This window comes from Theropithecus gelada, chromosome 9 (genome assembly GCF_003255815.1).
Source record: "Theropithecus gelada isolate Dixy chromosome 9, Tgel_1.0, whole genome shotgun sequence".
NCBI classification, from domain to species: Eukaryota; Metazoa; Chordata; class Mammalia; order Primates; family Cercopithecidae; genus Theropithecus; species Theropithecus gelada.
The window spans coordinates 61,619,947-61,647,046 of NC_037677.1; the positions used below are offsets into that span (position 1 = coordinate 61,619,947).

General features: G+C 52.5%; 1 protein-coding gene across 8 annotated transcripts; it reads left to right on the top strand.

Annotated features, from left to right (window-relative positions):
- The first annotated feature begins 1,842 nt into the window (after positions 1–1,842).
- DNAJB12 (DnaJ heat shock protein family (Hsp40) member B12) lies at positions 1,843–25,430 on the top strand. 8 transcript variants are annotated; one of them, XM_025397070.1, is made up of 9 exons: positions 1,843–2,314; positions 13,105–13,282; positions 14,741–14,886; positions 17,074–17,259; positions 17,367–17,446; positions 19,976–20,085; positions 21,568–21,744; positions 22,329–22,480; positions 23,646–25,430. In XM_025397070.1, the coding sequence occupies exons 1-9, from the start codon at positions 2,080–2,082 to the stop codon at positions 23,693–23,695; spliced, it is 1,314 nt and encodes a 437-aa protein (XP_025252855.1). In that variant the 5' UTR covers positions 1,843–2,079; the 3' UTR covers positions 23,696–25,430. The 8 variants fall into 8 exon arrangements, with proteins under 8 accessions (XP_025252855.1, XP_025252856.1, XP_025252857.1 ...); XM_025397071.1 differs by having other exon boundaries at positions 22,329–22,474; XM_025397072.1 differs by having other exon boundaries at positions 22,329–22,426.
- Positions 25,431–27,100: the final 1,670 nt, after the last annotated feature.

Here is a 27,100-nt window from a genome sequence, read left to right on the forward strand (position 1 = left end):
GCCTCCCCAAGTGCTGGAATTACAGGCATGAGCCACCACACCTGGCTTACTCATTTCCTTACAACCTACTTCTTCGCATTCTCCTTTCATGGATTTTCCTCCTCTTCCAGATCTTTAAATGTTGGGATTTTGTGAGGCTCAGTAATCAGACTTCTGCTCTTCTCCATCTACACTCACTTCCTTGGTGCATATATATATATATATATATATATATATATATATATATATATATCTCACAGCTCACTGTAGCCTTGACCTCCCGTGCTCAAGCAATCCTCCCACCTCAACCTCCTGAGTAGCTGGGACTACAGGCATGTACTACCACACCCAGCTAATTATTTATTTTTTTGTAGTGATGGGATCTCACTCTGTTGCCCAGGCGGGTCTCAAACTCCTTGCCTCAAGTGATCCTCCCACCCCTGGCCTCCCAAAATGTTGGGATTACAGGAGTGAGCCACTGTGCCTGGCCCCAAAATTATATTTCCAGCTCCTTTTTGCTAAACCCTACAAATGTACAACACCCTAGTCTATATCTCTGCTTGATTCTAAAAAGCATCATAAACTGAATCAAACACTTAATATTCCCCCACCAAACTGCTCCTTTTATAGTCTTTTCCATTTCCTTATTTTAGTAAATAGAAATTCTCTTCTTCCAGTTGTCAAGCCAAAAACATTGGAATCATCCTTGAATCCTCTTTCTCTCACAGCCCACATCCATTGCGTCATTCTATCTTCAAAATGTATCCAGAATTTTACTACTACTCACCACCTCTGCCATCACCCGTATCCAAGTTACCATTAATTTTCACCTGTATTATAATAGTAGCTTCCTGACTCTCATCTGGATTACTGTAGTAGCCTCTTACCAAATCCTGCCCGAAAGGCCAAGCAATGTAAGGGCTGACAGATGACTAGGGGATTCGGCAATGTGGAGGTAACTGGCAACCTTCACAAGATTGCTTTCACTGGAGTGGTAGCCCTCGAAGAACGGGATAATGATAGAACTGGATTACACTCTGTAGTAGAATCGTTTTCTTTCTTCTTCTTTTTTTTTTTTTTTAGATGGACTTTCACTCTTGTTGCCCAGGCTGGAGTGCAATGGCGCGATCTTGGCTCACCACAACCTCCTCCTCCCGGGTTCAAGTGATTCTCCTGCCTCAGCCTCCCGAGTAGCTGGGATTACAGGCATGTGCCACCATGCCCGGCTAATTTTGTATTTTTAGTAGAGATGGGGTTTCTCCATGTTGGTCAGGCTGGTCTCGAACTCCCGACCTCAAGTTATCCACCCGCCTCGGCCTCCCAAAGTGTGGATTACAGGCGTGAGCCACCGCGTCCGGCCTATAGTAGAATCTTTATGCTCTCTAGAGTGTATTCGCCTTCTTCATCCTGTTATAACTCACCAAGAAAATTCCCTTTTCAGAGCCTTTGCACTTGCTGTTCCTTCGGCCTGACCACCCTTCTTCCAGTCACATCTACTTGTTACCATTCCTGAATTCTGGTACCTGTTAATGACAGTTTCTGAGAGGTTTCTTTTATCGCACTATTTAAAATAGCACCTCCCACTCTCTATCCTTGTGTTTTCCATAATTTTTCTTCATCGCTTTTATCACTTTCTGAACATATCTGCAGAGCTCCCCTAACCCTACACACAGTGGAATGTAAGCTCCATGAGAGCAGGGGCTTTGTTTTGTTCACCCCTGTATCCCATAAAACCATAAAACCATGCCTGACAAACAGTAGGCACTCAGTATCTGTTCAGTGAATAAATAAATAACCTTCGTCTGAAACGTATATAGTTACGTTACGTATATAGACCATCACCTAGTAAACCGTCTGGGAATAACAGGCACTCCGAAGGCCCCAGTCTCAGCCTGACGGCTACCACGTGACTTTCCTGAGCTTGAGTTTTCTCCTCGGAAAGATTAGAGGGTTGGTGCATACTCAACTCTAAGACCTCCGGAACATGGAATCTGGGCATGCACCATTATTGACACCTAAGCCAGCCGTCCCTTTCTTAGAAAACATACGGTAGCGCCTCCACCCTCGCTCAAATCTCGGGAAAGGAGGGGCGGAGGGTGAATGTCATCACTCCGCGCCCGCCTGCCCGCGACGCGCCGGCGGGTGGCGCAGCCCTTCGCTCGCCCGGCCTCCCCCTCCCTGGTTCCGCGCTCTGGTTCCGCCATGGAATCCAACAAGGATGAAGCTGAGCGCTGTATCAGCATCGCCCTCAAGGCCATCCAGAGCAACCAGCCCGACCGGGCGCTCCGCTTCCTGGAGAAGGCACAGCGGCTGTACCCGACGCCGCGAGTTCGCGGTGAGTGTGAGGTGTCGGAGAGACTGGGGACATTAGAACTGATGGGGGGAACACGGGAACTGACCGACTGGAGCAGTTGGAGGAGGGGGAGGGGTGGCGAGGCGCGGCTACGCCTGCGCACTGAGGCGCGCGGTGGCTGCTGGGAGGCGTAGTTTTTCCCTCGCGCTCCTCTGCGGGATGCGAGCCATCTGGAGACTCGGGCGCCCGAGACTTCAGCTTTAGGGGTGCTCGCGGAATCCGCTGGGATTTGAGGTCTCCGAGAATGAAACGCGCGGGCAGCCAGGACGAAGGGAACTTACCTAGAAGTGAACTCGAACTACTTTTCCCAAGGGGCCGTTCGGTGGCCCAGGCCAGTAGCCGGCCTGGGAAGTATCATAGTTCAGGAAAATAAACATAACTCCTTTGAGGGAGAGAATGAGCGCTAGACAGGGAGAGACTTCCGTCCTTCGAGCGCAAGGGAAAGGCGCTTCCGTATCTTCACTGCCTTTCACGTCTCGGGCTGAGGGTCAGGGACCACCCTCCCAAAATGCTAGCCGGCCTTTACACCCACCCCAGTCCGCCGCTTCCGACGGTCTGTCCTGAGGCCGGTTGCCTCACTCCTCCTGATGATGAGATTCGGAGTGTGTGGCCTGGTGGGAGGTGTTGGTCTCAGCCACCCCAGCCCTCCATCGCCCGCAGGAGTCCAGCGGCAGCCGGCTATGTGGACGCCGAGGCTGCTGAGTGACCCTGGACAGGAGGCTCCTGAGCCAGGCAGGGAAGAGTGAGGCTGACTTTACAACTCATCACCTCGCTTCACCCGGGAACCCTTTCTTTTTCCTTTAACCTAAGTTTTCCAAGGAGTTTTTCTTAATCCAAGCTAGAGGTGAGAAAGACACCGGGTGGTGCTTGTGATCACCACTTAGTAAACCGTCAGGGAATAACAGGCACTCCGAAGGCCCCAGTCTCATCCTGACGGCTACCACGTGACCTTCCTGAGCTTGGGTTTCCTCCTCGGGAAGATTAGAGGGTTGGTGCAGATAATGTGATTGGCAATAATACCCATAGGGCTTTGCAGTTTAGGAAGCTCCTTCGCCTGTGCCTCCTTACTTGAGCCTGCCAGTCAGGGAGGCAGAGCAAAGATCGTTATCTGTATTCTATGGGTGAGGAAAATCTCTGAGGTAAGGGATGCCCAAGATGACACAGCTAGAAAGTGGAAAGTTCTGTGACTCTGTAAATGTTTATGAAAGAAAAGAAATGAAATTGAGGAACAGCAGTCAGCCTCCTAACCAGCCCTTGCCCGCCTGATGAGACTGAGAAGCGGGAGGCTGGTGGAAGAGGTAGCCTGGACTGCTGAACTTTCCTCCCTCCAGACTTTTGCAGGTTGATCTTTGGCCTGTTTGCCTCCCCTTGGAGAGGGTTTCGGGCTGTATTTGTCAGGACACCTGAGATAACCTGCTCGAGGAACCTCCCTATGAATTAATTCGTATTCTGTGGTGGGGCGTGGGCCCTCCAGCTGTCAGAATTCTGCCTGACACTGATGCTGCTGCGGGCTCAGGACCTGGCAGCCAAGAAAGAATGGGCCACAGGGCCTGTGGGGATCTTTCTGTCAGCAGGCCCCCTACACCAGTTCAGGAGCTTGAAGGAGTGTCCTCTCTCGGGTTCGGGCTCTGGAATTTGCTGAGACAGAAGAATCACCTGCCTGCATATTTGTCATATTTGTGCTTTTCTTCAAAGACTATGAGACTATACGCCTTATGCATCTGTGTAAACTTTACCATCTGCAGCCCTCCACTGAGCTGACAAGGACCTGGGATTAGTTTAGGTCTGGGACAGGGAAAGATCTTACTTCAAAAATAGAGGGCAGGGCTACCCATTCGGCTCCCTGCCTCCCCAGGGGGAGTAATACAGATATATTAGGTGGCAGTCTATTGCTTTGGGTTTAGGCTTATCCCAGATGCTCATTCAATGCAGCAGACTTTTGTTGAAGATCATTTATGTTTTGTTTTGTTTGCAAAGTCCTCTGCTTGGTGCTGGCAAGATTGGTAAAATGTGATCCCTCACCTCAAAAGAGCTTATAATCTAGTGAAAGAGACAAACTTACAGAAATAAATATTACAAGGCAGAACTGTGATTAAACAAAAAATAAGCCCAGGGTTTGATGCCGAGGGCTTAAGGACAGGCGTGAAAAAATCAGTCCCCATCATCCATGGGTTCACAGTCTGATGGTGGGGAGGAGGTGTGGAGGACAATCTCCTGAACATTAAATTATAAGCAGTGTGGTAAGTGCTGTAGCAAGTGCATAAAAATAATGTTATCTCACGGCGAGGGAATGTTTTGGGGATGACAGGAGTTAGCATTTGAACTGTGCTTTGGAGGAAGGTGTGAGACTTGAGTAAAGGCATCCTGGGAGAAGTCAGGGGAGCTGAAAGTTGTAAGATTTGGGGGAAGAGATCAAAGTGTAGCAAGATTTAGAGGCAGTGGAGATGGTAGTTTGTATACAGAGAGGATTAAGCTTGGAAAATAAAATGGGGCCAGATCATAAAAATCCTTTTCTACCAGACCAAGATATTTTCACCTTATTCTGTAGTTACTGAGGAAATCGTTGAGGTTTTTGATAGCAGGAATAAGGTAAGGGCGCTGTTGTTAAAAGAGAACAGCATGAAGGGTTAATGAGAGGTAAGAGAGACTCAAGGTAGGAAGCCAATGAGAGAGAATTGCCTTGAGCAGGTTGGCTATTCTGAGGGCCTGGGACAAGGCAGTATGGATAAGGCTAAGGTCCCTGGAAAAGAGGCACCAGGCCTGTGTGAGAGAGGGCTGCAGAGGAGAATCAGATGGGATGCTGGGGGATCAGAATTGAAGCCCCTGTGACCAGGAAGAAACCAGGGTGAAGAACTGGGATGGGAAGAGATGAGCAGAGTGGGAGGTGCCAGTGGGACAGGCCAAAGGAGCTGTCAGCTTGGAACTCAGGAGAGCACTCTAGGTTACAGGTGAAAGTGTGGAATTGTCTATTCCCTGGAGCTCACTGGAGTTGTGCATGGCTGAGGTCACTGTGGGAAAGTGTAGACCATGGAGAGAAAATTGCTGCAGGCACAATGGCAAGCCCACAGGCAAAGGCAGAGGAAGCAACAGAGTGAGATGGAGCAACAAGAAGAGGCAGTCCCCGGAGAGGGCAGCAGCCAGGTAGCCGTGGAGATGTATGGCACCAGGTGGCGAGCAGCCCTGTGTGATGCCGCAGGCATCACATGGGAAAAGGACAAGTTGAGAGATGAAAAGGGAAGGATCGAGAGCATGGGGAGAGGATGGTCTTGGAGAGGTGGAAGGGCAGAGAGGGGAGGCTCAGAGCAACCTTGAAAGGGTGAGGGACCTCACACTGTTGGCCTTTGCAGCAAAAAGGATGTGAGGGGACTTGAAACTCCTGCTGCAGGAGGTGGGACGAGGAGGCACTGAGTTAAACTGCAGAGCAGTAGCCCTAAGCTGGGAGGTCACAGATTAGAGATGGTGGAGCCAGTCAGTCCGTCCCTTTCTGGGAGTTTTATCCAGCAGCTGGCAGCCTGGTAGCCATTGGCTTTGACTAAGGCTTTGTAACAAATGTGGAAGGTGCCAGGTTTCCCAGGGAGCTCATGAGAGCATTTGTAGGCCTCAGTTTCCCCAGCATACAAAGAGAGGATTGGCTGCAATGATCCTGAGGTTCCTTGCAGCTCAGGCTACCAGACGTTCTGTGAAATGGCTGGCTCTGGGCTAAGTCAGGAAGGCCAAGCTGGGAAAGCCAGCCCACAGGAAAAGGAGATGGGTTGCTGAGGGATTCTGCATTCAGAGTCCAGGAGTGAGAGAGATTCTGGTGCTGGTAAGGTCCAGGGTGGGGTTGTTCCCTTCAAGTCAGTCAACCTTCATGAGCCCCACCGTGCACTCAGCCCTCTTCCATTCCCTGTATTTCACAGAATCATATTTACCCCTCAGAGCACTCCTATGAGAGTAGGGATCTTCTCTCCACTGAGGACCCAGATAACCTGGCAAGGCCACATGGCTAGCCAACAAAGACCCAGAACTGTCCATCTCCAATCCCAGGCCCTTTTCTGACTCACTATAAGCACCATAGGTACATAGAGCCCAGAAACTCAGCTACTCACCTACTAACAAAGTCACAGTCAGAGACAACACTGTATTTGCTGGGCATTGGGCTGAGTTTTTTGCCGGCATTCACTCATTTCCTCTTTTAGCCTGTATGATGGAGATGGAGTTTTGCACAGATAAGCTAAGTTACCTTGTCCAAGATGACTCTTCTAGCATGTGGCAGAGCTGGGTTTGAACCTGTCGGGGAGTCTAACTTTTTTTTTTTTTTTGAGACAGGGTCTCACTTTGTTGCCCAGGCTGGAATGCAGTGGCGCAATCACAGCTCACTGCAGCCTCAACCTTCCGGGCCCAAGTGATCCTCCCACCTTAGCCTCCCAAACAGTTAGGACCACAGGCATGTGCCACCACACCTGGCTAATTGTTTTATTTTTATAGAAACAGGGTCTTCCTGTGTTGCCCAGGCTGGTCTCGAACTCTTGGGCTCAATCCATCTTCCTGCCTTGGCCTCCCAAGGTGCTGAGATGACAGGTGTGAACCATCGCCCGGCCAAGTCAACTCTCTAGTCTGGGTTCAGTGGCTTTGGCTATAGGAATCCTCTCAGCTCCACCTCAGGTGCCTCTCCACCCCAGCTCTGTTCTCTTTTACCGAGTTCCCTTCCTTTTCTAGGTCTGCCAGCTTTACTGAGAAGAGACAGAACCAAGGTAACATTAAGCTGTTCTGTCTCCTTTTGTGACATTGCTTGTCAGCCTCTGTGCCATGAGGGATGTAAGCATGAAGCTGTCACATCTCCCAGGCCAGAAGAGAGACCCTACTTGCCAGCAACCAGAAATCTTTAATTTCCAACTCAAGCAGAAGGCTTCCATGTGACCCAGGGCAACCCCATTCTCCTTTGGGCTCTCTCTGTACTGTAGGGAAATTAGAGTGGCTGATTCCCTGTAACTGCCCTGAAAAGCTTCCAGAATCTTCTCTGAGAGGTATGAGAGAGAGCCTGTCCTATCTCCTGGCTAGTGCTCCTGCTCATCTCTGGCAGTTGAATAACTGGTTATTTTGCCCTTAGGATCTGCCAGGCTCAGCCTGGGCCACTGGAGCTTCCAGAGGAACTGAAATAAAGAGCTTCTTGAAAAGCTCTAGGAAACAGCCTATTGCCTCCTCCTCCTGCCCTGTCCTGACCAGTATCTCTTCATCTTTTGGTTTCTCTTGCCATTCCCTTGGTAGCTGGCATGGACCTGGTATCTAGGATGGCCTGAAATCTCGTGGTTACTACTGGGTCCAGAGCCTGCTGAGCACTGAGCCTTTGCCTTCCTGAGCCTCAGAACTCCCCCGCTACCCAGCCCTCCTCCTCCCCACCCCCCACCACAGGTCCCCTCACCTCCCTGGCCAGCCCACTTCCATGGCCAGACACTTCATCAGCCTTGAACCTTCACTCTCTGTCAGACTCTGCACCAGGTGCTTACACACATTATCTCATTTCATTCACCACGACAGTGAGGAAACCGGGTTCAGAGAGATATCACAGATCAGCCAGGGTCACACTGCTAGGAATGGCAGAGCTGAGATTTGAATCTGGGCCTTTCTGAATTTAATGTCTCTTCTTTGCTTTTGCTTGGATCTCTGTCCCCGATCCCCACCCCCACCCCCACCCCATCAGACATGTGCGGCCCAGGATAGCAGCATAGTTAAGAGCATGCGGCCGGGCGCGGTGGCTCAAGCCTGTAATCCCAGCACTTTGGGAGCTGAGACGGGCGGATCACAAGGTCAGGAGATCGAGACCATCCTGGCTAACCCGATGAAACCCCGTCTCTACTAAAAAAAATACAAAAAACTAGCCGGGTGAGGTGGCAGGCGCCTGTAGTCCCAGCTACTCGGGAGGCGGAGCTTGCAGTGAGCTGAGATCTGGCCACTGCACTCCAGCCTGGGCGACAAAGCGAGACTCCGTCTCAAAAAAAAAAAAAAAAGAGCATGGATCCTGGAGCTGGACATCCTGGGGTTCAAAGGCCCCTCTGGACTTCCTGGGGTTCAAAGCCCTCTCTGCCTCCTAACCAGCTGTGTGGTCATGGCAGCAGTCTGCCACAGTGCCCTCTTCCTACAGTGGAGGCTGCTGTGGCAGTTAAATGAACTAATACATGCAGATCACTGTGAAGGTACCCACCTGACACACATCACTGGGTAAGAAAAATAATTGTTGCTATTACTCCTCCCCAGGCACCCTCTCAGGGTTTGCTGCAGGAGCCTACCTCCCTTATTCAGAGCAACCCCGGCTGTGAGCTCCTGTGTTTGGATTTCCCAATTGAAGACTCAGCAAGATCACACAAGCTCGCAGTGTGGCAGCAGCAGCCCAGGGCAGCAGTGCTCCACTGGAGCCCCATACTCTGTTCCCAGTGAGACTGGCTCTCAGCCCCTTGGGTCAGACCTCAGTGCATTGCACTGGTGGGTGTGGCACCCAGCATGGTGTCTTCAGGCCAGCAGGCACCTGGCGTGTTTGAAGGAAGCAGAGGACCGTTCTGGGATGTGCTGCTGTCCCTCCTCAGCACAGAGGGATGCTGGATCCCTGCAGTGATCCAGATGCCTGTTTTCCCAGCTGGTCAGGTTGTCAGAGGCTTTAGGATTTTACTACCCAGGGCACAGGGGCCCAGGCCTGACAGGTTTCTGAGAGTTGGTTTTGTGCCTGGAATAAATGGACATAGGGACCTGCTGCCAGAGACTTGGGCCCTTCCTCATTTAATCTGCAGGAACCACAGGCTTGTTTTTGCTTGTTTTTGTTTTTTTGAGACAGAGTCTCGCTCTGTTGCCCAGGCTGGAGTGCAGTGGCATGATCTCAGCTCACTGCAACCTCTGCCTCCCAGGTTCAAGCAATTCTCCTGCCTCAGCCTCCCAAGTAGCTGGGATTACAGGCGCCTGCCACCACGCTGGCTAATTTTTGTATTTTTAGTAGAGACAGGGTTTCACCATGCTGGCCAAGCTGGTCTCGAACTCTTGACCTCAGGCGATCCACCCGCCTCAGCCTCCCAAAGTGCGGGGATTATAGGTGTGAGCCACCACGCCCAGTGGACTTGGTTTTTTTCGTTTTTATTTTTGATTTTTTGAGATGGAGTCTCGTTCTGTTGCCCAGGCTGGAGTGCAAGGGCATGATTTCAGCTTACTGCAACCTCCGCCTCCCAGGTTCAAGCAATCCTGCCTCAGCTCCCAAGTGCCTGGCCGGGCTTGGTTTTCAATAACCATGATGCTGGCGAGGGTGATAGTTAATGTCCTGTATAGACTCCAGACATTGAAGAGGCCATTTGACATGCCCAGCCATTTGAAAAATGTGAAAAATAGCAAGTAATGAGCACAGCAGATATTTCTTTTGGTCTCATACCATCCCTGTCCCCCTTGGGCAAACTCATTTCCCCCATTCCTCTTTACAGCTAAGCAAAGGCCTCCAGGAAGCCTTCTTGACTGATCCCACCTGAAACAGATGGTCCTGCTAAGCGGGGTCCCCTTTGCAGGGTACTTTGCCCATCTTGGCACTCAACATGCCAAGTCTGTTAAACTCACTACTTTGAGATCTTAAAAATCTGGGCCAGGCGCAGTGGCTCAAGCCTGTAATCCCAGTACTTTGGGAGGCCGAGACGGGTGGATCACGAGGTCAGGAGATCGAGACCATCCTGGCTAACCCGATGAAACCCCGTCTCTACTAAAAAATACAAAAAAAGTAGCCGGGCGAGGTGGCGGGCGCCTGTAGTCCCAGCTACTCGGGAGGCTGAGGCAGGAGAATGGCGTGAACCTGGGAGGCGGAGTTTGCAGTGAGCTGAGATCTGGCCACTGCACTCCAGCCTAGGAGACAGAGCGAGACTCCGTCTCAAAAAAAAAAAAAAAAAAAATCTGAAGGGTTGACCGGGTGCAGTGGCTCACGCCTGTAATCCCAGCACTTTGGGAGGCCGAGGCGGGTGGATCACATGAGGTCGGGAGCTCGAAACCAGCCTCGCCAACATGGTGAAACCTTGTCTCTACTAAAAATGCAATTAGCCAGCATGGTGGTGTGCACCTGTAATTCCAGCTACTTGGGAGGCTGAGGCAGGAGAATCGCTTGAACCCAGGAGGCGGAGGTTGCAGTGAGCTGAGATCATGCCATTGCACTCGAGCCTGGGCAACAGAGTAAGACTCCGTCTGAAAATGTTAAAAATAGGCCGGGCGCGGTGGCTCAAGCCTGTAATCCCAGCACTTTGGGAGGCCGAGACGGGCGGATCACGAGGTCAGGAGATCGAGACCATCCTGGCTAACATGGTGAAACCCCGTCTCTACTAAAAAAAAATACAAAAAACTAGCCGGGCGAGATGGCGGCGCCTGTAGTCCCAGCTGCTCGGGAGGCTGAGGCAGGAGAATGGCGGGAACCCGGGGGGCGGAGCTTGCAGTGAGCTGAGATCCGGCCACCGCACTCCAGCCTGGGCGACAGAGCGAGACTCCGTCTCAAAAAAAAAAAAAATAAAAAATAAAAAATAAAAAATAAAAAATAAAAAATAAATATACATTTTAAAATAATTGTACCTGTATCTACAACCTTGTTAAGATTTGGATAGGANAAAAAAAAAAAAAAAAAAAAAAAAAAAAAAAAGAAAATGTTAAAAATAGGGCATAGTGCTGTGGACTGAATATTTTACTTATTCAAAATGTGATGCAATGCAAACATATTTGCAGATTTGAATGAGTTCAGTAGAAAAAAATGGATTCATAAGTTAGATTCATAAAAGCAAAAAGCAGAGTAAAACCAAATACATTGAAAGAAATGGCAATTAAAGCAGTATTAAATGAACTCTAGCAGGGCACGGTGGCTTATGCCTGTAATCCCAGCATTTTGGGAAGCCGAGGGGGAGCAGATCACTTGAGGTCAGGAGTTTGAGACCAGCCTGGCCAACATGGTGAAACCCCATCTCTACTAAAAATACAAAAATTAGGCCGTGCATGGTGGCTCACGTCTGTAATCCCAGCACTTCGGGAGGCCGAGATGGGTGGATTACTTGAGGTGAGGAGTTCAAGACCAGCCTGGCCAACATGGTGATAACCCATCTCTACTAAAATACAAAAATTAGCTGGGCATGGTACTGGGAGCCTGTTATCCCAGCTACTAGGGAGGCCGAGGCAGGAGAATTGCTTGAACCTAGGAGGCGGAGGTTGCAGTAAGCTGAGATCATGCCACTGCACTCCAGCCTGGGCAACAGAGCAAGACTCCGTGTCCAAAAAAAAAAAAAATTAGCCAGGCATGGTGGCACGTGCCTATAGTACCAGCTACTCAGGAGGCTGAGGGGCTGAGGTATGAGAATCGCTTGAACCTGGGAGGCAGAGGTTGCAGTGAGCTGAGATCGCACCACTGCATTCCAGCCTGGGCAACAGAGTGAGACTGTATCTCAAACAAGCAAACAAACAAAAAAATAACTCTAAATAAAGTACTATAGGGTTTATTAATAAAACCAAGTGTGTTTCTGGAAAACTATCAGAATATCAGAATTCTGCCTAAATTTATTAAGAAAAGAAATATATATGTAAGTATACTATCCGGAAAATAAGGCAATTACTACAGATTTATCCATGAATTATGTAGATTTTCTGTTAAGTTTTATTAACATAATTTTGTTCATGTAAAAAGAAAAAGACCTCTATCCTGCCTACTTTTTTTTTTTTTTTGAGACAGAGCCTTGCTCTGTTGCCCAGACTGGAGTGCAGTGGCACAATCTTGCTAACTACGACCTCCACCTCCTGGGTTCAAGCAATTATGCCTCAGCCTCTCGAGTCTCTTAAACAGCTGGGATTACAGGCGCCCACCACTATCTTCAGCTAAATGCTTTTTGGTTTTTGGGGGGGTTTTTTGTTTTGTTTTGTTTTTAGTAGAGATGGAATTTCACCATGTTGGCCAGGCTGGTCTCCTGACCTCAGGTGATCTGCCTGCCTCAGCCTCCCAAAGTGCTGCGATTATAGGCGTGAGCCACTGCGCCTGGATTTTTTTTTTTTTTTTTGAGACAGGGTCTCACTCTGTCACCCAGGCTGGACTGCAGTGGCGCCATCTTGGCTCACTGCAACCTCTGCCTTCCTAGTAGCTGGGATTACAGGCACCCGCCATCACATCTGGCTAATTTTTGTATTTTTTTTTCTTTTTTTGAGATGGAGTCGCGCTCTGTCGCCCAGGCTGGAGTGCAGTGGTGCGATCTGGGCTCACTGCAAGCTCCGCCTCCTGGGTTCACGCCATACTCCTGCCCCAGCCTCCCGAGTAGCTGGGACTACAGGTGCCCGCCACTACACCCGGCTAACTTTTTGTATTTTTAGTAGAGACAGGGTTTCACTGTGTTAGCAAGGATGGTCTCGATCTCCTGACCTCGTGATCCACCCGCCTCGGCCTCCCAAAGTGCTGGAATTACAGGCGTGAGCCACTGCGCCCAACCTAAGTTTTGTATTTTTAATGCAGATGGGATTTCACTACATTGGCCAGGCTGGTCTCAAACTCCTGACCTCAGGTGATCTGCCCGCCTCAGCCTCCCAAAATGCTGGGATCACAGGCATGAACCACCGCATCCAGCCTATCCTGCCTACTCTTAAGGACTGTGGCTTTCAAGAGAGTAGATGACTGCCCCCCCCAAGCACCCACAGGCCTAATCAGGGCAGGAGCTGGTGGCTTTGCTGGGAGGGGAAGCAAGTGGGAAGCAGCAGGCCGCTCGGCGAGGCACGCAGCCTGCTGGAGCAGGAGCCCTGAATAGTTTCCTTGCCTTGCACAGCCCTGATCGAGTCCCTCAACCAGAAACCACAGACTGCCGGTGACCAGCCCCCACCCACAGACACAACCCATGCCACCCACAGGAAAGCAGGTGGGACCAGTGCCCCCTCGGCCAACGGTGAAGCTGGAGGAGAAAGCACCAAAGGCTACACTGCAGAACAGGTTGCAGCTGTGAAAAGGTAGACGGGTGGGCAGGGACCAGAGCCTGGGGAGATTGGGGACATCTAGAGGCTTCCTGGAGCATGTCCTCCACCTCCCATCTGCCTGTGGGCTGCACAGGGCCCTGGGAGGGGCTTGGTGGATGGAGAAGGTCCAAGTGTCCAGGTTCACCAGGACCTCTCCTTATTTCCCTCAAGGCCCAGGAATACAGTGTGGGAACTGGGGCTTCACCACCCCTCCTGCCAAGATGACCCACAGCAGAGGCTGGAAAAGCTGACTCTGCCGGCTTCCTCTGCCACTGGCCAGGCAGGCCCCAGGCGTCTTTACACAGCTCTGTTTGTCAACAGAGATGGAGCCTTGTCTCCCCCTCCAGATTCTACCCCAACCCACAGCCCAGCACCCAACAAAAACCCTTTTAGATCAGAGCCTGTGTGGGGTAGAATGGAGACCAGAGGCAGAGTTATTGCCCCGTGACTGTGAGCAGGCCCCGTGCAGAGCAGCTGGCTACCAGGCCAGCGACCACCCAGCCAAAGTTCCTCAGGCTTAGACGTTCCCAGCTCCCATTTCTCCCCAGGTCTCCCAGCAGCTGGCCTTGGGAATCCCCCAGGGTCATGCCCACAGCTCCTGGCAAGCTTCAGGACCGAGGCCGCCTGTGTGAGACAGAGCATGACTGCTGTTATAAAAGTGTAGGCCAGATCTGTACTTCACTGACTCGGCAAGGTCCATTGTAGGCAATAGAAACTGATGTATGAGGGATTGGGAAGGCCTAGAAACGGGCCAAGAACCAGGAGGTCTCCAGGGGCGCAGAGAGGAAGAATTGGTAAAAGAGAACTAGGGTCTCTTTAGGCCCTGTGCTTGGGGTAAACAGTCACCTGCCACCTCTGGCCTTCATGTTACCCACTCAAGACTCAGACTGGGCTGGGCATGGTGGCTCATGCCTGTCATCCTAGCACTTTGGGGGCCGAGGCAGGAGGATCCCTTGAGCCCAGGTGTTTGAGACCAGCCTGGGCAATTAGAAGACCCTGTCTCTATCTTTAAATATTTAAAATTTTAAAAACTTTTAAAAATTAAAAAAAAAAAGACTCAGATTGCCAGGAGAGTCGGTTGGCTGAGCTTGGGACACCACCCTGGGTGATGGACACCAACAGTCCTCCTGAGCTCCTCCCATGGGGAAATTGTCAGCAGAACAGGGGGAGATAGATATTGGCCTGGCGAACCCTGCAGCTGCCCTCCTAAATCCAAGAATCCAGACAGTGTTCTTCTGTTTCCCGTGGTCCTGCCCAGCTCTGCATCACATTTGGCGTCCACTGTGGCTCCCTTGTCCCTAATGTCACACAACTGACCCAAGGAGCTGTCAGCCTTGCCCTGTTGGTCCCCCGCAGCCTGCCTAGAGCTGTGCGCCTCACACGGCCTGTTCCTCGCCCCCCTCACACAGACCCATGTAGAGCACCCCCTACCACACTCCCCTCCCTCCCCAGGGTCAAGCAATGTAAAGATTACTATGAGATCCTGGGGGTGAGCAGAGGGGCCTCGGATGAGGACCTGAAGAAGGCCTACCGCAAACTGGCCCTCAAATTCCACCCAGACAAGAACCACGCGCCTGGTGCCACTGAAGCTTTCAAAGGTAAGCCGGCCCTGCTTTCCTAGCATTTCGGTGTGTTCCTCTCCTGTCGGTGGCAGGGAGTAAGGGACCAAGACAGCTTTCCCAGGAAGTGGGGTGCAGAAGGAAGTGGCCTTAGGCCCAAGTTGCCCAGGCTTGGGAGCTGCTTCCTGGGAAAAAGGTTCTAGTAGCCACCTCCAGCTATGTAGAGTTTGTCAGAGCTCAAATAGCAGCATTCCTGACCCTGCTTCCTCTGCATTTCCTGGGGTTACAGTAGTAGAACTGAGGCAAGAAAGTTCTAGTAGCTTCTCCAAGGATTCTCAGTGATTGAGCGACTCACCGTGTGTGTTCCCCTGTCTTGGAGTCTCATAGCTGCCCACTGGGGTAACTGTTTCCCTGCTGAGGGGCAGGGTAGCCCCAGGTCAGGGGCCTCAGGCCTGGTGGCCGCCTCAATACCAGCAGCCACAGCCAGCTCCCCCGCCATACCTATACACCTGGGGCCTGCAGTGGGGACATGCCAGTCTCTGGCTTCAGGGCCCACTGGCTCAGGGGTGGGTGCTTCATTTCTGGCTGAAATCATAAGCTGCCCTTTATTCATTACATTTTCTTTTAACCTGTCAGGCGCTCGTGTACTGACTGTGTGCACTGCAATTTCTCATTGCCCCAAACATCACTGCCTTCTCTCATTCCCACCATGTCCTCCTTCCTTCTCTCATTCTCGCTTCATCCACCTCCTTGGGAAACAGCATGGTGATTAGCCCCCACTGGCCTGGGCAGGGTGCGTGCTGTGCTGCACCCACAACCATAGCCAGTTGGAGAGCCTGTGGCAGAGCAGACTCCGAGACCTGGTGTGCAGTGTCCCAGGAGCCCCGGAGGAGAAGGAGAGTGGGAGTGGAGGGAGGCAAGGTAGCCCTGTTGAATGTTTCTCCAGCCCCAGCCTCTGCCTGCAACCTGCTCCGACTGTACTGAGAGGCCAGCTCTGGCCTTGAGGCCTGGTCAGAATTGGCAGAGGAGAAGATTTGCCCTCCTTATTCCCAGGGGTTTCAGGATGGGAATCAGATGTGGCTTGGAACCACTCCTCGGAGACAGTGGCAGCTTGAGGAGAGAGAGTGGGAGACTGAGAAGCTCAGAGCTGGGATCCTTCAGGGCATAGCCGTCCTGGCCAGGGGGCCCTGGTGGGAGGCTCCAGGCCCAGGTAGGAAATAGTGGTTGGGGCCTGGACCCCCAAGAGTGGGGGACTCACCCTGGCCACATCACCAGGAGTGGAGGAGTCTCCATAGAGCCCTTCCCCACAGCTCCTGCTGCCTTCCAGTTCACAGTAAGGATATTGTGTGTCTGTCTGGCCTGCGTGTCAGACTATGACTTCAGATTTACAGAACCTCCAGAAAGGGACGCCCATCTTGTTGGGCACCTCAAGAGAAAATGAGGAAAGAGGTTTTTGGTGGTTTTCATAAAGTCGGAGAGAGAACTTGCAGCAAGAGACACCTGCTTTTGTTTGACTCCCAGCTCTGTAACATGTTAAAGCTGTGTGAGCTTAGGCAGTCACTTCTCTGAGCCTCAGTTTTCTCTTTGGTGAAATGGAGATAGGGTTGTTCTTAGAGGTAAATGAGTTGACCTAGTGTGGTGGCTTATGTCTGTAATCCCAGCACTTTGGGAGGCCAAGGGTGGGAGGATCCCTCGAGCCCAGGAGTTTGAGACCAGCCTGGGCAACTTGGCAAGACCTCATCTCTACAAAAAATACAAAAAATTAGCTGGGTGTGGTGGTGCACGCCTGTAGTCCCAGCTACTCAGGAGGCTGAGGTGGGAGGATCGCTTGAGCAAAGGAAGATGAGACTGCAGTGAACCATGATTGCCCCACTGCACTCAGCTTGGGTGACAGAGTGAGGCCCTGCCTCAAAAAATAGAATAAACAGAAAAAGAAGCAAATGAGGCCATGCTCCTAGGGGGCCTGGCACATCGACAAAGCTTGACCATTGTCTTGAAGAGAGCAAGGAGCCTATATTACCCTCCACCCAGCCAGGCTGCCCAGATCCACTGAGGGGTCTTCCTGCATGCCCCCTCCCAACACTGGCCCAGCTTCCTGCCCGCCCCAAGGACGTCTGCTTCCTAAAGCACTGCTTGAGTACCTGAGAAAAGTGAGCACTCAGCTGCCATTGGAGCCTCCCCTGCACCCCAGGATCCTCAAGCCTGACCTTTCCTCCTCCCCTCCAGCCATTGGCACAGCATATGCGGTACTCAGCAACCCGGAGAAGAGGAAGCAGTATGACCAGTTTGGCGATGACAAGAGCCAGGCGGCCCGGCACGGCCATGGGCACGGGGATTTCCACCGCGGCTTTGAGGCCGACATCTCCCCTGAAGACCTCTTCAACATGTTCTTTGGCGGCGGCTTCCCTTCTAGTAAGTTCCCCACAGCCAGGTATCCCTGGGGTGATGGTGGGGATGGCATGCCAGCCTCTCCCTTTCCCAACAGCCCCGGCTCCTGACTCAGCCCCTCTGACCCCCAGGTAACGTCCACGTCTACAGCAACGGCCGCATGCGCTATACCTACCAGCAAAGGCAGGACCGCAGGGACAACCAGGGTGACGTGAGTGAGGAAGGCGTCGGGAACAGCGTGGGGAGGGCACCAGATCCATCCCAGGGAGGGGGCCTGGAGGAGGGAGTTCCCTCCCACACTGTCCATTCTGGGACCAGCAGAGTCCCCACAACTCTCAGCCAAGGAGTCCTCTGGGCCTCCCTTGCATTCTGCTGAGTGACAACAGAGGGCGCTACATGAGGGAACCGTGCTCCACTTTGCCAGCAGGAGCGCGGCTTTGCTGGTCTGGCTGGGGAGTGGAATGCAGAAACCCCACCCGCAGCCAGGCTTGAGGGTGATGTGAGGCTTCCATGCAGGCCGCTCGCTGGTAAGGCCAAAGTGACATCCTCTAAGCAATGGAAAGTTACACTCTGTGAGAGAATTTTATTTTCTTTTTCTTTTTTTTCTTTTTTTTCCCATGGGTCTCAGCTATTTTCTCTCAAGTTTTTGAGAGAATTTTTTTTTTTTTTTAAATTGAGACGAAGTCTTGCTGTCTTGCCCAGGCTGGAGTACAGCGGCACGATCTCGGCTCACTGCAACCCCCGCCTGCCTAGTTCAAGCGATTCTCCTGCCTCAGCCTCCCTACTAACTGGGATCACAGGCGCCCGCCATCACGCCCAGCTAATTTTGTATCTTTAGTAGAGACGTGGTTTCACCATGTTGGCCAGGCTGGTCTTGAACGCCTGACCTCTGGTGATTCACCCGCCTCGGCCTCCCAAAGTGCTGGGATTACAGGCGTGAGCCACGGTGCTCCGCCAGTGAGAGAATTTTAAAGGATGACAACATAGGTGCCGACTCTTCTTGCTAAAAAGTCAAAAGATACTTTAAAAAACATATTTACAAAAATTTGGGAAGCTGAGGTGGGCAGATCACCTAAGGTTAGGAATTTGAGACCAGCCTGGCCAACATGGTGAAACCCCGTCTCTACTAAAAATAAAAAAATTAGCCGGACGTAGTGGCAGGTGCCTTTAATCCCTACTCAGGAGGCTGAGGCAGGAGAATCGCTTGAACCCGGAAGGCGGAGGTTGCAGTGAGCCGAGATCATGCCACTGCACTCCAGCTTGGGCAAGAGAGCAAGACTCTGTCTTAAAAAACAAAAAAAAAAATTTTAATAAAAATTATAACTAGCCAATGCTCCAAACACATTTTGTATGCCACAGATCAAAGAACAGCTCGCTGGCTAAAATTAAAATATTGTGGACAATTGCAGCACATTTTAAATTCTGGCAAGGCAGAAGGGGTTTCCTTTTGCTCTGACAATATTTATTCAATTTTTTTTTTTTTTTTTTTTTTTAATTTTTTGAGATAGAGTCTCGGTCTGTCGCCCAGGCCGGAGTGCAGTGGCACAGTCTTGGCTCACTGCAACCTCTGCCTCCCAGGTTCAAGCGATTCCCCTGCCTCAGGCTCCTGAGTAGCTGGGACTACAGGCGCCCACCACCACACCCGGCTAATTTTTGTATTTTTAGTAGACAGGGTTTCACCAGATTGGCCAGGCTGGTCTTGAACTCCTGACCTCATGATCCACCTGCCTCTTCCTCCCAAAGTGCTGGGATTACAGGCATGAGCCACCATGCCAGCCTTTTCTTTTCTTTTTTTTTTTTTTTTCTTTTTGATACAGGGTCTCGCTTTGTCACCCTGACTGGAGTGCAGGAGCCTCCCCTCCCAGGCAAAGCTCCCACCTCAGGCTCCTCAGTAGCTGGGACCACATGCCCACCCCACCACACCTAGCTAATTCTTTGTAGAGATAGGATCTGACTTTGTTGTTTGAGCCCAGGCTGCTTTCAAACTCTTGGGCTCAAGTGGTCCTCCTGCCTCAGCCTCCCACAGTGCTGGGATTACAGGCATGAGCCACTGCCCCGATCAAAGATTTTTTATTTTGTATCTAACAACAGAAGAGTTTTTAACATCATAGATTATCACACAGTGAATAAATTTGTTAATTTTTGTTTCTAATTCTTATTTTTTTGTTTGTTTGCTTTTTCTGCAACCTAGGACCAGTGCTATTTCTAATTTTAATTGGTAATTTTTATTTTATTTTAATTATTATTTTTTGTAGAGATAGGGGTGTATGTTGGCCAGACTGGTCTTGAACTCTTGGCCTCACATGGTTCTCCCGTGTTGGTCTCCCAAAGTGTTGGGATTACAGGCTTGAGCCACCACACTGGCCATAATGTTTACATTGGTAATATATTTGTGTGGTTCAAATTTCAAAAAGTTGTATATACCGCATGTCTCTTTCCAGCCCTGCGTTCCATTCTCCTGGAGGAAGCAAGTTTTGCTGCTTTTTTTTTTTTTGACATGCTCTCAAAAGTAAATGCAGACATCTCACTTCCTCCTGTGTTTCACACCAGTTGCTGCTTTGTTTTTATCTGGGAAAGCTGTCAGGTGAAGGAGCATCTGTATTTTGGAGCCTCGTGGAGGGAATGGCAGAGTGGTGTCATGTCTCCCCAGGGTCCACTGTTCTAGGGGAGCTGGTGGTGATTATGGCTGACGCCACACCCCACCCAGGTCCAGCAGAGTGACATTGGCTCTTCCCTCCAGGGCGGGCTAGGGGTGTTTGTGCAGCTAATGCCTATCCTCATCCTGATCCTCGTGTCAGCTCTCAGCCAGCTCATGGTCTCCAGTCCACCCTACAGTCTGAGCCCAAGACCGTGAGTACATGGGTGAGGCTGGGCCATGGGCAGACAAGGGGCTTTAGATTCTCAGCCCCGTTAGGGGCCTTCTTTCGCATCCTGATCCAGCCAGTGCATGATCATAATGCAGAAACCTGGCTTCGAATCAATAAAATATACTTTCTCTATTCAACCAGGACTCTTAAGCTTTTTAGGATTATGGTCCCCTAAGAAAATGCAGCGAGAGCTACAGAACTTTTCCCTAGAACTGTGCACACATGCACACACACACATACACGCTACACGTGCACACATACACACACAATACATGCACACATGCACGCACACACATCCATACAGAGTTTTGCATATAATTTCAGCAGCTTTGTGACTCCTTCCTGGCCATCTCCCCTGCCAACCCTGACGAAGAACCTCTGCTCCTCGGTTCTGGTTGGGCTTCCTGAGGCTATGGAAAGAACAGGGCACTAGAGTCAGACACGGCAAGCATGGCTTAGAATCCCAGCTTCTCCACTAAGAAGCTGTGTGACCCTAAACAAGTTACGTAACCTTGGTTTCCTCATCTATAAAATGGGAATTATAACATCTACCTGCTGTGGAAATTAATGAATAATGCATATAACATATCTGGTCCATTAGAAATGCTCAACAATATTTGTTTAATGAATGCTTGGTCTCAACTGCCAGGAGTGAACTTGAGGACGTTTTGTGACCCATTAGGGTGTCAGCTCCCCTCATTGATGTCCAGCATCTGGCCCAGGGTCAGCTACACAGGGTGCTCAGCTTCAGTGGCTGGATCCCCCTCTCCCCAAAGGTGGCCACCTCTGGCTGGGAGCTGGAATGACCCTTCTCAACCAGCAGGGGGCAGAGTCGGTCCACTGGACCCTGGCCGCTGGCTCAGGCTCCCTGTGGCCAGATGCCAGCCCTTTTCTCTGCAACTGGAGACACGCGAGGAGCAGAGGACTAGGGCAGGGACTGTTGTCCCCAGAGCACTGGTCCTGTCTGGGTGTCAAGGCTCTTCCCACAGCTGACAGAGCTTGTGATTGGAGCTGGGAGGATACGGCTCCCTGGAGCTTTTCCTGTCATTTTGTCCCTAAGCCTCTTAACTCGACACTGGGAACTCCTAGATAGGCAGGCAAGCCCTCAGTAACAATTGGCTTAGGGGATGAATGGGGAAATGGAGGCACAGAGGTGGAGCCCAGGTTCCCTCCCAGGTCCCCAGTTCCCCAGGGTGGGCCTCTCCCCAAAGGCCCCAGGTCAGCAGTGTGGTAAGCAAGGAGTCTAAAGGCAGGGCGTCCTGTAGTCTGGGCCACGTGTGTGGGAGGACGCTGCCTTTTCCTCAGACCCTCCTTTCAGGGAGTGTGCGAGTCCCTGCTCTGGTTTGAGAAGGAACCAACTACTCGTGTGGTCTGTGCGGCACCTCCTGTCATGGGGCCCATCACCCCTAAGAGTGCCCTGGGCATGGAAACCCGCACCCACTTTGAACCTGGTATTTCTGGCCAGGTCCGTGGGCCACATCCATAGGCGAGTCACTGACCACCTGGGTGTCGTCTACTATGTGGGAGACACTTTCTCCGAGGAGTACACAGGCTCCAGCCTCAAAACAGTCGAGCGGAATGTGGAGGATGATTATATCGCCAACCTCCGGAACAACTGCTGGAAGGAGAAGCAGCAGAGTGAGTGTGGGGGGAAGATGGGGGCTGTATTTGGGAGGTGACTGGGGATGAAGCTGGAAAGCAGGAGAAGGAGAGAGCTCTGCTCACCCTGTGCTCTGAGGGCCCGGCCCCTGGCACTGCCCTGCACCAAGCCACCTCCCAGCCAAGAGCTGGTCTCCACTCCTGTGTTTCCCTGGGGCTGGAAGCCAGGGGCCACCTGTGGTTTCCTCAGGTTCCCGTAAATCACTGCCATCAGCCTGGCGTGTTGGCTGCCAGAGGTGAGTGTGTAGAGACAGACTGGAGCGGATAGATCCCTGGCCGCCCTGACTGTGCTCCTGGATCCGTCTGTGGGACCCTGGGGAGGCCTGACCAGGATGACAGGGTCTTACCTTGGCTGGCCTCACTGTATTCTAGAGAAAGGCACCTCTGTCAGTCTCTCCCACAGAAGGACTGTAGTCTCTGCTCCTCCAGGGTCTTCCTAATGGGAGGCCAGCCCTGCCCAAGCCCCGGGCGTGTGTCAGCCTTCCTCCGCCCTCCAGTCTTTGCAGGCTTCCTCGCAGGCTTCAGGAGGTACTGGGTGTGTGTTAACCCTGTCCCATTGCTTTGCAGAGGAAGGCTTGCTGTACCGGGCCCGCTACTTTGGCGACACAGATATGTACCACAAAGCACAGAAGATGAGCACCCCCAGCTGCAGCCGACTGTCAGAGGTGCAGGCCTCCCTGCATGGATAGTCCTGGGCCAGCCACGCCACCAAGGTCCAAGTATGAGCCAGGGCTGCCTCCACCCTGCAACTCCTGGCAGCTTTGGCCCTGGTCATGAGGAGAGGAGGGAGGGGGAGAAAGGGAGGAAGCCTGGTGATTGTGGCAAAGACTCCTGTCCCCAGCCTGACCTCCAGCCTCCAGAGACTGGGCAGCTGTGGGGCCTGCTAGAAACCAAGGTCGGTTTCCGCCCTCTAGCGATGCTCTCCACCCCCACTCCTGCAGTCTCGCTCCCTGGCTCCGGGGGTGTGGGGGACCCCAGAGCCAGGCAGAGTGGGAACTTGAAACTGTTGCTGAGGGCCACCTGGGGCTTCTTGGTCCACTCCAGCCATCAGTCAGCACAGCCCTTTCTCCAGCACAGCAGACTATTGTCCATGCCCTGGTATTCAGGCCATCACATATTGTGGGGCCCAAGAGAGCCCCACACGCACACTGCCTGCCTGATACCAGGAAGAACCATGTGGGAACAGGTGGGCCAAGAGCCCTCCTCTTCCTCCATCCCTCCAGCGAGGAGGAAATGGAGCAAGATGAACAGGCAGCCGCGAGGTGGGTGGGAGCTGGCAGGCTTGGCGGCGGGAGGGGCCGTGGGCCCTGACCACCCCCTTCTGGTGGGATCTCAGGCACTCTCTCTAATGCCGCCACACCTGGCAGCGTGGAAACCACAGGCATCCGGCCCTGCCCAGGCATCTCGCCTGCGGTCTGAGGAAGGGAACAGAAGGTCATGAGTTCAGGGTCAGATGCAGCCGCTCAGCACAGGAGGGGTGGAGGGGAAATGAGAGTTGCTCGTAGCAGGCTCCCTCCTACAGCCCGGCGAATGGGGGTGCTGGGCTCTGCTCCCAGCGTTTGCCAGAGATGGCCACTTCGGCCAAGCCCAGAGAAGTGTGGGCAGAAGCAGTGAAGGTTCTCTGTGCGGGTGCCCTGTCCACCCCCTCCTTTGCCTGTGTCCTCCCAGCCTGGATCCACAGCTGACTCTGCCTAGAGGCCATTTGTGTCTGCCTCTGTGCCGCCGCAGGAGGGCAGACCGCAGGTGGGGTTGGTGGGGGTTGAGCAGGCAGCACGGTGCAGTGGTGCAGTGGCGCAGTGGCAAGGGGGGCTACTTGTATGGCGTAAGCTAGAGAAGCCGGTGCCGCCTGACTGCCGAGCTAACTGTTGCCACTCTCCTCCCCAGACTATGAAATCCCTGGAGAATTTTTGGTGACACGCACTGAGCCAAGGTGATGGACTGTATATTTGAGGAAAGACATACAAAGAAACAAAATTAAAATGGAATTGGAGGCCGAACGCTGCACAGCTGCCCTCTCTCTCACCCAGTAAATGCAGAAAGCTCTTAGGACAGACAGAAAACCTGCCATGAGGCTGCTTCCCTCCCTCCCAGGGCTGGCGGAGGCTCCGCACCGGCTCTCTCCTAGGATACAGAAACCATGGCAACGAAAGTAGAATGTAAAACTCCCAGCAGATATCAGTGGGAAGGGCTGGGGGAGGGGGCACCCAGCTGCCTTTCCTCCCTCACAGGAGCCACCACCAGCCACCTCTCAGGAGAAGCCAAAGGCGCTGGCCAAGGATAGAGAGGAGGAAGAAAGAACTCTCCATAGAATGTAATTTATAGATGCGCGTATATGTATATATATCTATTTATATGTAAATAGGCATATATGAAGATATATATATATAGTCTACTTTTTAAACTCTGCAGGGATTTGGTTAAGTTGTTGAGCTGATTTCTTCCATGTTTTAGAAAATGAGGCCTGTTTGGGGAAGGCACCCTGGTGATGTTTTTGCTAGACATTAGCTATAGCTGACAGCGTCAGGAGAGTCACGTCAGAGCTTTTCACGGCCCCCCGAAACCCCAACCTGGTTTTGATGGCAGCAGTAATCATGATAGTGTGAACCCGTGAAGGCCTCAGGATAACGGTTAACCTGAAGAGGAGCAGGCCGTGGAGGCAGGTACCAGGTCAGTATTGAGTCACAGGAGAGGCACGACAAGGACCTGCTTGGGTGAGACCACCCCTTCCCTCTGAGCAGCACTAGTGGGCTCTTTGTCCTGGTGCCCAGGAGCCCTCCAGCCCCCTGCCCACAGAAGGGAAGGCCTGCAGAGGGGGCCAGGATCTGCCTAACCACTTCCCCATCCCTAAGCCCCTCAGTGGGCTTTGCCTTATAGGTGCCACAGGGCACAGCTCCATCATTGCCACTGGTTTTTCCTAAGTCCTGCACCAAGGATTTCAGAAGGTTCTTCCTCCGAGTCAGCCAGTGGTGCCGGGACCCCAGGGCAGCCTCCTCAACTCCTGAAGAAAAGTCAGTGCCCATGGGTGCCTCTCTTCACCCGCTGTGGATGTGACCACCAGGCCTCCTCTTGTACCTTGGACAAGGGATACACCTGAACCAGAATAGTTTTCTTACCCTCACCTTCAAATGAGGATTTTGCTCAAAACAGCACTTGCTGCCAGGGGGAGGAGGGAGGTTTCTTTATTCCCACAGTTTCCACTGGGCCTTCTGGAATGACCGTGTTTTCCTGTGGCGGTGAGTGTGTCGTTGAGCCCACCGTCTTCCAAAGCCTTACTTCCCCAAGCTGCCAGCCAGGAGGTGATAACCACCCTCCCAGAGTTTCTCTCGGCTCTTTTTTTAAAAGTCCCCCAACAAATAGGATTCTTGCTGGGAAAGGAAGTTTGGTAAGGAAATGTCAAATCTGGTTTTTAAACAAGGTCCCACCCTGCAATGAAGCGGCCACCTCAGCCCAGAGAGATTATAAGAACTGATGTGGCCAGAGTGCCTCCCCACAGTGGCCCCGGTGCTCTGCCCTCACACCCCGACCATCTGGTCTTGGTGGATGTCCCTAGATGGGCTGAGCCATGTGCAATAAGAACATCGATCCTAAAGGATCCCCCGGAAGCTGTATTTCTTCAATTAGAATTCTGAAATTGTACATCTGTAAATATATGTTTATAATGTGACTGGCCGTGGTGGGTCTGCATTGAGCAGGGAGGCTTAAGGAAGGGGGCTGGGGGCACAAGCCCCTGCTGCTGCTGACACTGCCCAGCCTGTGCCACAAGGAGTTCTAGATGATGAGCCTGAATTTCCCCCGACCCCTGACCCAGGCCAACAGCCACTTAGGTCTGCTGTTCCAGAACTAACTCCATCCAGGCAGAGCGGTGCTCAGATGGCTGGGGGGCTGCAAGACTTGAGCAGGCTGGGTCCCTGCGGTCCCCAACGCCAGTCCTGGGTGGGCATCTGGGCCACGACCATCACCCTCTGCTGTTCCCTCTCCCACATCGTCCCCACACCCTAATGTGCCATGTGCCTGCAGAGTATTCAGAATTCCCGGCCCCAGCCTGGAGCTCGATCCCACTCAGGAACCAGAGCCTGGGAAAAGAGTTTGTTTCCATCGTCCTTCCCACCAACCGCCCCCACAGCCCGCCCTCCTCTCCAGGAGGTTGAAAAAGTTAAAAATGTGGCAGCCCGAGTCAGGTCAGGCTCTTGTGAATGGAGCGGCAGATCTGCCCAGGCCTCCCAGAGACAGGGCCCGGCAGCCCTGACTGGCGGACCCAGGCCCCTCCCGCGGCTGCGCCAGCCAAAGACAGGCGGGCTGCCCGGTGGTGCCACCACGGCCCCGGAGCTCATTGGCTGCCCCTACCCGGGGTCACCACAGCCTGCCCTGGTGTGCAAGCCGCCACTTGTTAGCTACGGTTGGCAGAGGCGTTGCAAGCACCCCCATTCACCCACCTCATCCCCCTGCCCTCCCTGCGTGGCTCGGCTGTGAGCCAGAAAAGGTGGGATGCACGCTCTGACTGCAGCAAAAAAGGCTTTGACAAGTGTCCCCCACCCACTGTCAGGTGGCAGAATGCTGCACCACTACATCCCAGCTCCCCGGCTCCGCCAGCTTATTGCCTTGTCCCTTGCTGCTCCCAGGTCCAGAGAAAAAAACCGCTCCAGAGACAAGGAGCACACACCCGACCTGCCTGTAACCTCATCCCCACCCCACGTTGCTCAGACAAAGTCACCTGGCGTCTGGAGCAGGCACACAGCAGTGCCAAGAATCAGGTTAAACAGACTGTTGACATGGTTCAGAAGCCGCCCAGCGTCCCTACCAGACATCACGCCACGTGACATGAGCAAGTCAGCTCACTTCCCAGAGCAGGAAACAGGCTTGGGGGAGGAAAGTGGTGCCCAGGGTCTTGAAGAAACCGTGCCTGTCTTGGGTCCCTGTAGCAAAGTGGTCATTCTACAAACAGTTGCTCAGCCCAAATTTGCTGCACTCAGGGAAATCAAACCCACTGGTGTCAGGTAGAATGGGCAGAAGACCTGAGTCCAGGAGGATGGAAAAGATGAAAAGGCCACACTGAGGATGGTGGCATCTGATGGGCTTGGCCTAGGGAGCAGCTGCCCATTTGAGTAGGTGTCTCCTGGCAGTGACACAGGCATCCATCTGGCTGCACCAGGAAACGTCATCCTCAGGAGGCAGCGTCACAGCCCCCATGGGGGCTGGGGCTGGATCTTTGCTCTGCCATTTACTGACTGAGTGACCTTGGGTGTCGCTGAAGGAGTTCAGGAAATGCCACCCCAAAATCTGCCATTTTGGTGTGCTGGTTACTTCAAACTGGGGGCGCCTGAGCAACAACAAGTATAGAA